The 14,354-nt window shown below is 42.5% G+C and overlaps 1 protein-coding gene across 11 annotated transcripts in view; it reads left to right on the top strand.

The window, feature by feature from the left end:
- The window catches only part of Atp8a1 (ATPase, aminophospholipid transporter (APLT), class I, type 8A, member 1), a 229,346-nt gene that overhangs the window by 103,098 nt on the left and 111,894 nt on the right, over nucleotides 1–14,354 (top strand). For all 11 annotated transcript variants that reach the window (NM_001038999.2, NM_009727.3, NM_001284345.1 and 8 more), the window contains 2 exons: nucleotides 5,905–5,974; nucleotides 12,134–12,218. In NM_001038999.2, coding sequence (NP_001034088.1) covers nucleotides 5,905–5,974; nucleotides 12,134–12,218 — 155 coding nt within the window. The remainder of the gene's footprint in view (nucleotides 1–5,904; nucleotides 5,975–12,133; nucleotides 12,219–14,354) is intronic.

Here is a 14,354-nt window from a genome sequence, read left to right as displayed (position 1 = left end):
TTGGAGGGGGTTAGAAGAGAATGTCATAATTGACTTTAATGCGTTTTGCTACCAACATTGCTTAGATGATAATTTCTTTGATCATACATCATGATATCATAGGACACCATGATCATAAACCTAAAACTGAGGTCGGTGACTCAGTAGCACACAAGAGGAGACCATTCAGTGCATGGATTGTCCATATATTTACACCATGGGGAAGCCACTGGTGATCCTGTCCTCATGGAGGCACATTTAGAAATGCAGTACAGTCATTCTGATTCCACAAGACACCTGATGTTATTATCCTATCGTTCTTCATGTCAAGTTGCCCCTGAGGTCTCTGTACACTGAGCACCATTTTAATTCCAGTGCATCTGAAGCCTTGAATTCTGGGACTCCATGATGAATGTACTTCCTCAGATTCATTTCCCAGCATCCAGAATAAATCTCCTGTTTACTGCCATCAACAGCAAAGTCTGGTCTTTTTTGTCATAGACAGCACATCCAACAGTGAGGGCAGGGAAGTGTAGCAAAGACGACTGTCTTGAGCTGCCTTTTGTCCACGAGCTCAGGACACAGTTGGGAAAATCTCCCCACCACAGCATAACCCCGATGATTATAGCACTCTAGAGGGGCAAGGTGCCTCTCTACAGTCAACTTGCCTAGATTGGCCATGCATTACAGAAGGTCCTTCGGTACAGAACTGGAAAAGTCTGGCTCATGTTTTAAAGGGAGACAGTTAGACAAGGTGCCCAGAGTTCCATCTGTGGTGCCAAGAGCTTGTGGCATATCTAGGAGCAGAGAGCTCAGGGCCAGAAGGCCAAGCCATAACCTCAGAGGCCCCTCCTCTGGAAACCCTTTCAGCCTAGTAGGTCTCATCTCCTCAAGTTCTCAGGACTTCTTAACAGCTCCACCAAAGGTCCAAGGATCCAATACAGGTGCTTATGGGGAACATTTTTATCTTCTTGCTATGACTGAGGCCTTAAGTTATATCACTTCTACTCAAGACTAATATTACACATTGTTGCCCGGCCACCCTATGTTCTTCAGACTAATGGATCTTACTATGGAGTCTTTAAAGATTGTGTGTTACCTCTTCAAGGACACTTCAAAAATTAAAGGCCCAAGAGAAAGCAATGTTTTGAGGAAAGGAAATGCCCACCTGTTTTCTTGAGCTTTCTCCTGCATAAGCAAATTTGTATACTTCCTGGGAGACGTAGTTCCTTTTGATCTGGAGTGAGCATGTGACCAAATAACAGGATCTGGCCAGATATTAAACATCACCCTTGATATGTGTTCCAAATGGCTCAGAGGAAGGCATGGAAAGCAGAGTTAATTTCCTAGGACAGAGTATGGCTCATCTCTGTCTCCATAAGAAAGTGTCCTTCCCAGCCCTGTTTGTTATAGGAGATATAAGCAGCATGTAAATTAGCACATGGTTATGTTTTTGGACACTCTTTGCTTATGGAAAGTGCCATGGGAAGAAATAAATAAGAAGTAGGACTTCCGGTCTCAATTCTGTAGTGAGGGTTAATTTAAGAACTAGAAGGGGAATGATACCATGCTTTCAAATAGTTTTCGTGAATGTGAGCAGTTTCTATCTGGATAATGGTGGTGAAATTGATGAGAAGTTGATGGGTTTGTTTTTTTTTTTGTTGTTGTTGTTGTTTTGTTTTGTTTTACAACTATTTGAGGGAGGGCAGTGGAACTTTGCTGTAGATTGGAGGGGTAGGATGGGAACAAAGAGAAGGAAGTGGAAGGCTAGGATCCCAGCACAAACATCTGGGTATGTGAAAGTTCCCTATACATAGATGACAGACATGGGAATAGGAGCAGATGTGGTGGATGAGATATTTGGAAACACTATGTTTCAGATGTCTGTGAGACATACAAATGGAAGTATCCAGTAGAGGATTAGATATAAGAACCTGAAACATGAATCCAAAGCTATGGCTGAAATACCCATTTGGTAGTCGCTGGTCTCCCAGTGATACTCAAAGATTAAAAGTCAATAGGATCTTCTGAAGATAAAATATGGATTAAGGGGAAAGTGGAAGACTCATGGCTGAGCCATAAATAATTCTAACTATTGGAAAGTGGAAGACTCATGGCTGAGCCATAAATAATTCTAACTATTAAGTATAGGTTACAAATTAAGAATCAGCCAAATCTGGTGGCACAGGGCTGTAACCCTAGCTACTTTGGAGAAGAAACAAGATGATCACAAGTTCAAAGCTTCCGTGGGCTACAGACTAAGTTTAAGGCCATCTCAGGCCACTTACTAACAACTGGCCTTGAAATAAGAAATGGACTGCAGGGTAAACTTCAGTGATAAAGTGCTTGGCTAGCATGAGCAATTATTGCAAGAGATTTGGAAGGGAGGGCATCTTTAAAATAAAGTCTTTGTTGTTAAAGACACACAGGACAAAAGTAGAATGATACATGACCCAGAGCTGAAAGGTATCTCAAGAAGTGTGCTTAGATGAAGGGAAGTTTGGAAAAGCTCTGTGCAGTTGTCATTGGAATGGTGGGAAGATGGGAGTGGAAGGGAGATGAGTGGAGCGTGTGGAGAGCCGTACTTCACCTAGAATTGAGTTACAGAGTTAAAACGGCCATGTGGTTCACAGGGGAGGGTGCCTGGCTAGGCGAAGTATTATATGGGAGACACCAGAACATGTTTGTGGGTAAACGTAATTTATGTATCAGGGGAAAGGAGCAGATTTGTAGCAGAGCTGTGTGACTTTGGAGCGAAGCTGTGGAGAAAGTGAGGAAAGTGAGAACAACAGTCATAAGCAAGGAATGGCTCGTAGGGTTCCTTTGCTGTGAAGAGACACTGTGACCAAGGCAACTCTTTGTTTTTTAATTTTTATTTTTTATTAGATATTTTCTTCATTTACACTTTAAATGCTATCCCCTTTCCTGGTTCCCCCTCCAAAAACCTCCTATCCCCTCCTCCCCCTCCCCTCCCCTTACCAACCCACCCACTCCAGCTTCCCAGCCCTGGCACTCCCCTATACTGGGGCATAGAACCTTCACAGGACCAAGGGCCTCTCCTCCCATTGATGACCATCAAGGCCATCCTCTGCTACATATGCAGCTAGAGTCATGAATTCCACCATGGGTACTCTTTGGACTACCCTGGGAACTCTTGGGGTACTGGTTAGTTCATATTGTTGTTCCTCCTATAGAGCTGCAAACCCCTTCATCTCCTTGGGTACTTTCTCTAGCTCCTTCATTGGGGACCCTGTGCTCTGTCCAATGGATGGCTGTGAGCATCCACTTCTGTATTTGTCAAGCACTGACAGAGCCTCACAGGAGACAGCTATATCAGACTCCTGTCAGCAAGCTCTTGTTGGCATCTACAATAGTGTCTGGGTTTGGTGGTTGAATATAGGATGGATCCCCAGGTAGGTCAGTCTCTAGATGGTCATTCCTTCAGTCTCTGCTCCAGTTTGTCTCTGTAGCTCCTTCCATGGTTATTTTGTTCCCCCTTCGAAGAAGGATCAAAGTATCCACACTTCGGTCTTCCTTCTTCTTGAGTTTCATGTGTTTTGCAAATTCTATCTTGGTTGTTCCGAGCTTCTGGGCTAATATCCACTTGGCAGTGAGAAAGCAACTCTTATAAAGGAAAATATTTCATTGGGGCTGGCTTACAGTTAAGAGTTTAGTCTATTATCATCATGGCAGGAAGCATAGCAGTACACAGGCACACGTGGTGCTGAAAAGGTAGCTGAGAGTTTTATATCTTGATCTGCAGGCAGCAGGAGGAGGCTATGTGCCACATTGGGCATAGCTTGAGCATAGGAGACCCCAAAGCCCGCATCCACAATTACACATTTCCTCTACCAAGGCTACATCAACTCCAACAAGGCCATATGTCCTAATAGTGTCACTCTCTATGAGCCAAGCACTCAAACACATGAGTCAGGGGGCATTCTTATTCAAACCATCACATTCCACTACCTGACCACCATAGGCTTGTAGCCATACCATAATGCAGAACTGATTCAATCCGACTTCAAAAGTCCCCATAGTCTATAACAGTCTCAAACTTGCTTAAAAGTCCAAAGTTCAAAGTGTCTTCTGAGATTGATACAATCTCTTAACTATAATGCCCTGTAAAATCAAAATAAAAAGTAGATCACATACTTCATATAATGGCACAGAACATAGCATTACCATCCCAGAACATAGGGAAGGAAGCCCAGTGAGGACATGCTAGACCAAAGGAAGATGCAAAACCAGCTGGGCAAACCCTATCTCCATGTCTGATGTCAAAATGCTCTTCAGATCTCCAACCCTTTCAGCTTTGTTGACTGCAGCACACTTCTTTCTCTTAGGCTGGTTCCACTCCCAGCTAGCAGCTCTCCTTGGCAGGTATCCCACAACTCTGGCTATTCCAATGTCTTGGGGTCTCCAAGACAATCCAGGCTCCACCTTCATAGCTTCACACAGTGGCCCTACTGGGCCTCCGTGCAGGGACACCCCTGATACATTCCTGGCCTCAACAGCTTTCCTTAGTCATGAAGGAGATTCCATAACCCCTTTCTTCTATCCTTGATTCTAAAGCCAGAACCACATAGCCAAAGTTGCCAAGTTTTGGTGCTTGCTGGGGCTGGAACACAGCTGCTAGTTTGATTACATTTTCACCAGCTTTCTGTTTTTCATGGTTCCCTTCACTGCCCAAGCTCAGGCTCTGATAAAAGCAGAAATATTTCTCCCTGTGTCAAGAAAACAGGATGGAAGAGGCAGCTCAGAGAGGTAGATGTATAGGCTGGAAAATGTGAGAGAAGGATTCTAGGTGAGTCTGAAGTGTAGAGTCTAGAGCAAGAAGGAAGCAGGAGGACTTAGAGAGTGACAGATGGGTGCTAAGGCCTTGCTGAGCTGAGGGAGGCGGCCTCACAGAAGAGGAAGATGCACGGGTGGTCAGTGTGAAGCACCTCTGCCTTGTATTTCCATATTAGTCATCTCTGACTCGGTGACTTTTCTCTGCAATGGCCATTTGACTCTGATGAGTCTCAGAAGAGAGTTCCTAGCTTTAGCTATCTTGCCAGAGGAACTAAATTGATGAGTCTGGGACCTTTAAATCAGAACTGGACTAAGAAAGAACAGCATGAATCAAGAAGGACTGAGTTAACATGTATACAAGAGACACGTTTACTTTATTGGTAAAGTACAGTACTTCCACTCTGTCTGAGGCTTCACTTCTTCATAGGCAATCACACTCTAAAAATAACTGATGGAAAATTCTAGAAGCAAACAATTTCTAAGTCTCTGATACCTTTTACTCGGGTATATCATTGTATTTGTTCTCTTAATAGCTGTTGTTAAATACTTACTGTATCCAACAAATTAAACATTGTTAATAGGTATATATGTACAAGAAAAATGTATTATTGGGCGGATTCTATCCCCAGTCTTTGGCATCTGCTGGGGTCTTGGTCTGAACCCATCTTAATAAGGAGTCGGCCACAATCATTAAAAACAATAACGAAGGCTTATATTGTTTCTTAAAATAATAGCATTTCCTTTCGGCTGTAATTATTTCCTTAAAGTTATCATTTTTGTTTTTAAATTTTAAAATGAGGCATGTAACTCATCTACTAAGATAATAACTCAATTTTAAAATGTAACATATTAAGCACAGTGCTACTCTAGAGGGTATTAACTCTTACAGGTGTCTGGGGAACAGTTTTGTTTATTCCTTTAGGACAGTAGATGATACTCTGGTGATTTAAAAGCATAAAATGTAACTTTCCAAGGCACCCGGTTGTACACTCGGGAGATAATTTGTCTATATGGAAGAATATGGCTCATAATTTGGTCACTGTAAGCGTTAAGATGTGTACAGTACATGAGAACCACGTCTCTGCGGAGTTGCAGGATGATGGCCCATTATGGAAAATCTCTTTATTTCAGTGCTAGGAAGAGGATGTCGGTGGTGGTTCGCACTCCATCCGGGAAGTTACGGCTCTACTGCAAAGGAGCTGTAAGTTTTACTTCTGCCTTTTATGGTTTTGATTTATGATGGCTTATAATGTACGTGTTAGGCATCCTGCGATGGAAATGTAACACAGATGTTTTGCACGAAGCTGATGACATCCACTTTTGTTGGTGTTTTATAGTAAGTGCGTTCAGCCTCTGCTGGTGAAATGTGGAATTCCTTCTGGGTAAATCTGATGCATTGAAAAAGTCTGGCATGGGGTACTTTCGTAATTCAATTTTTAATACATGATATTTGAGGTTTGTGTTATATTAGCTATGTTAGCAGATGACTAAATACAGAAAATATTTTTAAATTGTATTAGGATATAATGATACACTCCAATTTTAATCTACTTGCCTAAAGACCGTAGAAATGGAGAGAGGGTTGGCTCACAATTATTGCTGTAATTTCTCATTTGGTATGGCTTGTTTGTCTTGCTTTAAATATTACAGGATTGCTGATTGTTGGTTAGCTTCAGAATGTGAGTAGATTATATTGGCAGAGATAGTATTGTGTATTCCAACTGAATTTTCCTATTTAAAACATGTTTACACTTATGGAAAAATGAGAAGCCCACCAACTGGGGCCATTCTTTTTGCTAAGATCAGTCAGGATTTTCCTCCTGAGGTGCCCTTTGCCTACTAAGCCCTTTGCACATTCCAGCTTGGAATGGCACAGTTTTAAATGAACCCAATAGCTGTGCTCTGTCCCATGGGAACTGGAAAACTAAACTTAAGAAAGCCAACCCTTTTGTTTAAATTCCTGAGAAAGTGAAATTCCTTGGTTTTAAAGCCTTGCAACACAGTTTTTGAATGCCACAGGTTCTTACAGCACTTTGGTAGAATTATTTCATGATGTCTCCTGAATTTGGTCGTACAGTGTCTTTGGGTTTTGTGATCCCATTGATGAGGACATCTAACAAGTATTCATCTGGAATGTTTGATCACCAGGCTTTGAGCTGGATCTTTAGAGTTGTGAATATAAGACCTAAGCCATCTCAAGAGCTTAAGTCTAGCCAGAACATAAAAAGGTGATTAGGTTGTGGTGCTAAGTCACGTGGCACAGATCTTCCAGGCTCCCGCTTCCATCCTTAGCATCTGTCTGATTTACCACACCCAAATCACACCCTTCCTTCTTAAAAGAAGTTTGAACATTCTACTGCTAAACTTTTATTGGAAGAATTAAAGCATCAGAAACTTATATTTTAAAAAAAGCATTGGATTTTTATTTTTATTCACAGAGATTGTTTGCACATATTAGCTTCCGTGTTGTATTGTTTCCCTCTCTGAAATAGGGCTAAGTAGTAAAAAATGATTAAACACGAAAACAGCAAGGAATGTCTGAGAACCGTGGTTTGTAGTTTGATGCAGAATAGCTGAACATGGACCAGGAAGAAGGGTTTGTATGACTTGGCTTTGGGTGATGGGTTAGGTTGGGTTTGTGTCCATCCCTGCGCTCAAGAGCATGTATTTCTTCCACAGTGTTGGGCAAGATGATTTGAGGGCTGCAAACAGGGGCAGGCAGAGGTTCCAGTTGAGCCTTATCAACTCTGTCAGGCAGGAGCCGCTGGGGATGGATGGAGACAGGCACAGGGAAGACCAGGGAGGAAGATTTAGGGCTTGGTAATTGATGTTTGCAGGTGCTGAGGGAAAGGATTATCGGGGATCATTTGGGGATTTCTACTTGGCTTGCTGAGTGGACTAACACCAACTTATCAAGATAGAGAGCTGGGGGGCTACATAGGGGCTATCAGGTGCAGAAGCCTGGATTTCCCAGGAAAAGAAATTGGAGTGAATTTACCTGGAAAAACGACTCAACTGTTTAAGCATACTTGCTCCTCTCCCAGAGAGCGTGAGTTTGGTTCCTAGCAACCAGGCCGCACCAGAGGAGCCATTTGTAGGAGCGATACATTCACACAGCCGCCCCAGAATCCTTGGTTGCATGTAGTTCTTTGTCTATGGGTGGGACCCCATGAGAGTTCACCCTTCCATGTTTAGCTTCCCTGCCATTTCTAGGAGACACAATCTCACAACAGACTTCTTGGTTCTCTGGATCCTACAGTCTTTTTACCCACCTCTTCTATGATATTCCCTGAGCCGTAGTTACAGGTGTTATGTTGTAAATGTATCTACTAGGGATGGACCCCCATGATCTGTTGATTTCCACATTATGACCAGTTGTAGTTTAATGTCATGGGGTCTGTTTGCTACAAAGGGACGCTTCTCTAATGTGAGGCAAGAGCTACACTTAGCTGTTCCCATAAGGCCAAGTTTTAGAATGTAGTTAGGAACAGTAGTGGGTTCTCCTCTAGTACCCATAGCACCACTAGTGCCAGAGAGTTGGCTAGGTTTCTAATACCAGGCATAATTTCTCTCCCACTGAGCTGGCCTGAAGTCTAATTTGAGAACTCAGGTGCAAGCCAGCTTCTCTACTCTGAGGCTAAGACTAAAGTGCTGAGCTTTCTAATCATGCAGAGAGGCTGAGGAAAGCTCATGCCAACCCCTGCTCAGGCTGGAAAACCATGAGGCTGGCATGCATTCAGGAAACTCCAGAGCTTGGGGTATATGTGGGAATCTCACACCAGAGGAGCCAGTGAACACCATAACCAGAGAGGCATGGTTTCCGCTCCAGATTAGACCATCTGGGTAAAGCGCTCTACCTCCGGATGTTTGGAAGCTCAGCATGGCAAATAAAGAAGTTCAAACCACTTTCATTCAAAAAGAAATCGGAGAGGGTATCTACTCCACATGCAAGATGAATTCAAAATCTTAAGCAATTGTTAATTTTTAATGGAGTAAATTCTAGACACAGTTGAGGGGAAAATAAAGTTAGTAAATTAGAAAACAGTACTGAAAAGTCCCATGTAAAATACAGTATAAAGACATAGTGACTTAAGAGCTTCTATAAGAAAGATAACCTTGTTTTGCTAATTTTTAAATTTAAAAATAGAAGCATATACAGTTTACAGTTTATATCTACAATAACAGTCAATTATTAAAAATACCATTTGCTCAAATAAAACTTTAGTTCATTCATGAATTTTACTCTAAACCAGGAAAGACTTGAGAAACTTGATGGACACACTTGATCCTACAGGAATCTTAAATGACTACAGTATGCTGTGAAGAGACACCATGACCAAGGCAACTCTTAGAAAGCATTTAGTTGGGAGCTTGCTTACAGTTGCAGAGGTGACATGCTCCTATGGACTTAGTCACTGTTCTATTGCTGTGAAAAGACACCATGACTAAAGCACCTCTCAGAAAGCATTTAGTCGGGGACTTGCTTACAGTTGCAGAGGTTGCATGCTCCTTGGGGAGAGCAAACATGTAGGCAGGCACTAGAACAGCAACTAAGAGCTACACTCTGATCCTTAGGCAGAAAAAGAGAGCAAGCCTATTGTGGACTTTTGAAACCTCTATAAACTCATTCCCAGTGACACACTTTCAGCAAGGCCACACCCCCTAGCCCTTCTAATCCTTTCAAACAGTTCTACTCCCTGGTGACTAAGCATTCAAATATAGGAGCCTATGGGGTCCATTCTTATTCAAACCACTACAGAATGTTTTTAGGGGCCTTTTTGTGTGTTCTTCCCTGGGGAAGACTATTTCTTCCACCACCAGCATTCCTTAGGCCTCAACCCTACACAAAGAACTAAATGCAAATAGTCTTTTTAAAAATATATTTTAGGTGAGGCTGGGGCAATATCTCAATAGGTAAAAAGTTTGCCCTGTAAACATGAGGGCCTAAAGTTAATCCTCAGAGCCCATGTAAAAGGAACAACTAAATAGCATGAGCTTGTAATCATAGGAGAGGTGGAAACAAGAGGATCTTTGAGGCTTGCTAAATAGTTGGTATAGCCAACGGGCAAGCTCCACAACCTGGTGAGAGACTCTGTCTCACAAAAGTAAGATTGAATCTTCTAAAGGCACTGGAGATTGACCAGTAGCCTCCACATGCATATGTGTGCATACCTGTGCACATACACGTGTATAAAAGTACATTCTTAAATCTAGATCTGAATTTAAATTTTAGTCAAAAATACAGTAAGAGCCAGAGGTGCCTCATGCCTAGAGTCTCAGTGCTTGGGAGGTAGAAAGAGGAGAATCAGAGCTCAAGATTTTCCTCAGCTACATAAAACTAAAAAATGAAATAAAAATATAAAAAATAAAGTATCCAATAAAAAAAAAGGAAAGAAGAAAAAAAGAGGGGAAAATAAAAAGCAAGAGGAAAACAAAAAGGTTCACCAAAAAGAAATGATTAACCACGGGTTTCACTTTTCTCAAAGCCCTGGTCTCGTCCACAGTACCAGGCATCTGGCTTTACCATGCTATCCCCAAGAATATCCAGTCACTGTGGTGTTCCACCTTTCCTTCCTGAAGGCCACGATACAAGATAACCAGACTCTGTCCATAAATTCAGAGTCCGACCTGATGGCAGGTCCCTCTTCTAGTATCTACGAAGGAATTATTTTTCATTCCTGAAAATGTGGCAGACTCTTGATGTAGCCCTCTAAATAAAGGAGGGCTTTGTGTCCCCAAACGTATCTCTTAAGTATTTTTTTTTTCACAGACAAGCATGGCCAACCACTTGTGACTGTCACTTGAAAACACACGTTTTACTACAGAAGGCCACATTTCCTCCCTTCGCCTCCTCAATACCACAAAGAATGTAGACAATTAATTGACCCTCTTAAGCACCAGTATGTTTAGATTTACTGCAGAACCTAACCTCCCTCCTCCTTACCACCACTTCTGTTTTTCAAGGTTTGAAAGATTTTTCTTCCTCTGAAAATGGCCTCTGTTAACCTCGTGGAAATTTTCATGAACATGAAAAAAATAAAGAGAGAGAGAGAGACAGAGAACTCCAGGATACTCCTTTCCCTCCCAGGAAGGAGCCATGATTGCAAACTGTCATTCCCTTCTCTGTTTTCCTTCCTATCCCACCACTGAAAAATGAAAAGAAATTCATAATTGGGCCTTGGGATATTCCATCTGCTCTGAGGTCACTTGGTTGTGTTTCTCTCAAGGGCTCTAAATCATCCTCCACTAGTCAGCGTCCAAATCTCGGCCCCAAGACTAGAAACCCCACAGTGGGTACTACCACTGAGAGAGTAATTGCAGGTAAATGATTTATTTTTTCCTGGTCTCATAAAAAGTCATGAAGGCTGAATACTGAAGTTCTTTGAGACGTTAAACCAAAGCCAGCGAATAACGAAAAGGAACAATAGGCGATTTGTAAAGGAGGAAGGGGCAGAGAAAGAGAAACAGCCCATGAAACTAAAGCCAAAGGGACTTTAACATAGGTCGGGATGGGGGCGTGGGGGGATAGGATCAAAACACACTGTGTGGAAATATCAAAGAAGTAATATTGTTTTCAATCCAGGAATATTATTTTACAAATGGAGTCAACCAAGTCTTAAAGCTAGAGACAGTGTCAGAATCATTAGCGGTTTGAGGCAGCTCAGGGATTGATTGCCGGTCCTCGTTCCGTCCCCAGGGGGCATCTCAGGACACTTGGTGGTCCACGGATGTCTCATGTTCGTCCATCTGATAGCACAGACCTCCAAAGGTGCTCTTGTCCCTGGAAGGTTCTAAAGCTGGGTAAATTTTATGCACATCCTGCAGCCACTGAGACTCTAGCTCAAGGCAGATCTGCATAGGACAGACCCTGTCAGGTCAGCATTTCCCAACGTTCCCTGAGTTCTAGACCATTCTTCCCTAAGTGCTCTGTACATTACACAGACATCCTCCCACCTCCACTATAAATGTTGGCCACCAGGCCCAGTTCCTTCTCTGTTTTTTTCCAGCCAATTCTAGATGACTTGGAATTCTTACTGAAATATAAACATGTGAAAAGTACTCCCATACTGCTGGTGGAATTATCACAAGAAAAACTGTGATAGTCTCTGCAGACCCAACCGTCCAGGCCAAGCTGCATTTTCTGTCTGTGTTTGATTGATTCCATGGATGCAAAACCCACAGGGCCAGCCGTCTTCCTTCCTGTCTTTGGCGAGTCCTTGTTACTCATAGACAAAAATATTCAGTGCTTTAAAGGAAACACTGGGAGATGTTTGCACAGCAACCAGTAATGTGGCTGATCTCGATCTTATTAAATTCGGGATGCTTAATTAATCCACCAAACCTTCTGCTTACTTTCCAGGACACAGTAATTTATGAACGACTTGCAGAGACCTCAAAGTACAAAGAAATCACCCTAAAACACTTGGAACAGTTTGCTACAGAAGGTGAGCATGATATGGAAACAGAACAGGATTGACAGCTTCCAAATGCTGACACCATTGCATACACTAGCAAGATTTTGCTGAAAGGACCCAGATATAGCTCTCTCTTGTGAGACTAGGCCCGGGCCTAGCAAACACAGAAGTGGATGCTCACAGTCAGCTATTGGATGGGTCAAACGGCCCCCAATGGAGGAGCTAGAGAAATTACCCAAGGAGCTAAAGGGAACTGCAACCCTATAGGTGGAACAACAATATGAACTAACCAGTACTCACCCCCCACCCCCCGGAGCGCTTGACTCTAGCTGCATATGTATCAAAAGATGGCCTAGTCGGCCATCACTGGAAAGAGAGGCCCGTTGGACTTGCAAACTTTATATGCCCCAGTACAGGGGAATGCCAGGGCCAAAAAGGGGGAATAGGTAGGTAGGGGATTGGGGGGGGTGGGTATGGGGGACCTTTGGGATAGCATTGAAAATGTAAACGAGGAAAATACCTAAATAAATAAATAAATGAATAAATAAATAAATAAAAATAAAAAAAAAAGAACAGGATTGAAACACAAAGAAATCATAGGCCTTTGATATTTTGCAAGGCTATTGGCAGTTTTACTCCATTGGTTATTGGTGATAATTTAGATATTCCTATGCTTAGACATTCACACAGTTTTTCTTAAAACACAAAACAAAACAAACAAAAATTTAAAATGCTGAGAGACAAGAGACCTTGTCCCCATTTGAAGGAGTCAGGCCTTTAAATCTGTGCCACTTTTTAGAATGGATATCATCTAAATGCTTTACCTTGCATCTCATGGAATTTGCTAAGGGAAATTTAAAACAAAAAAACAAAAAAACTGAGCTTTTGTGATCTGTATAACAAGAAAGAAATGGCTACATATATGATTACATAAATATTATTATTATTAAGCCCCACTACATGCCAGTGTCTATCTAAGGCCTTGGAGTCTGTGGTAAATAACATCATCCCTGTAGCTGGCCTCCTGAAATACATGATGGTGTACGAGGCAAGCAATACAGGGTCTAGGGAGCCGATCTGGTGAGTGGGAGTGGAAGTCATTAAACTTCTCAGCCCATTAATGCAGAATGTATAGAATCTTACCACAGCATTTGATTGCTAATCAAATCTAATCTAATCACCAGTCTCCATTTTCACTCCTGTTGCATGGCCCTGCCCATGTCGTTGTTTCCCCATAATCAAGGCTTGAAAGGATAGGAATATTTTTTAAAGACATAGTTAGATAGATAGATAGATAGATAGATAGATAGATAGATAGATAGATGGATGGATGGATGGATGGATGGATGGATGGATGGATGGATGGATGGATAGATAGATAGATAGATAGATAGATAGATAGATAGATAGATAGATAGATAGATAGATAGATGCTTCTGAATATAAGGTCATGATTTTCTCCAAGTTCCCAAGAATGCAAGAATTCAGACGTCTACAAGCCCCTGGCCCCATATGCCAGGTTTGTGCTGCCCAACATACAGGCCTTGCATGTTTGGGGAGGTGGTCTTAAAGTCTGGACACCTCCACTCTGGTTAACAGTATTACACAGGTTCTAGTTCCTCTATTTCAATTGGCTTGGCACCCCACCCCACCCCTAATCTCTATCCCATTCCTTCTGACCTCAGGCTGAAGGATATTTCTGCTCCATTGCAAGTAAGCTTCCAGCCAGTTTCCAAATGAGGGAAAGAAACCTGTGCTGTAATGCAGTGCCTCAGATTAGGTTCAGCGGAGCGATCCAGTCGTCAGTAGCTCTGCTCTTCTCTGCCCCCTTCTCAGGAGGTAGAGCTGTCTTGCAGCCAGTGAAGGGGTGCTGGGGAAAGGAAGGTAAAATGGATAGCCTGTGCAGGGAACCCACGTCTGTCACAGGAACTGGGTGGCCCAGGAGTATGGTGAAATGGATGCAGGGCGTTAGCCACACTCCAGGTTTGGGACTTCCATCATGGGGAGCAGCTTGCTAAGATGAAGCTTTTAGGAAAGTTACCCTACATGTAGATGAAGGGTTCGAGGGTCTGGGAATCATGAGGAAGGTGCAAAATTCAAAAGCTGGGAGAGCATTCTAGACATTGGATACTGAGGTTTTGTCACAGCTAAATGGACACATCAGCA

The sequence above is a fragment of the Mus musculus genome, chromosome 5 (genome assembly GCF_000001635.26).
Source record: "Mus musculus strain C57BL/6J chromosome 5, GRCm38.p6 C57BL/6J".
Taxonomy (NCBI): domain Eukaryota; kingdom Metazoa; phylum Chordata; class Mammalia; order Rodentia; family Muridae; genus Mus; species Mus musculus.
The sequence above is the reverse complement of the archived record's forward strand: the minus strand, read 5'-3'. Positions and strand labels throughout refer to the sequence as shown.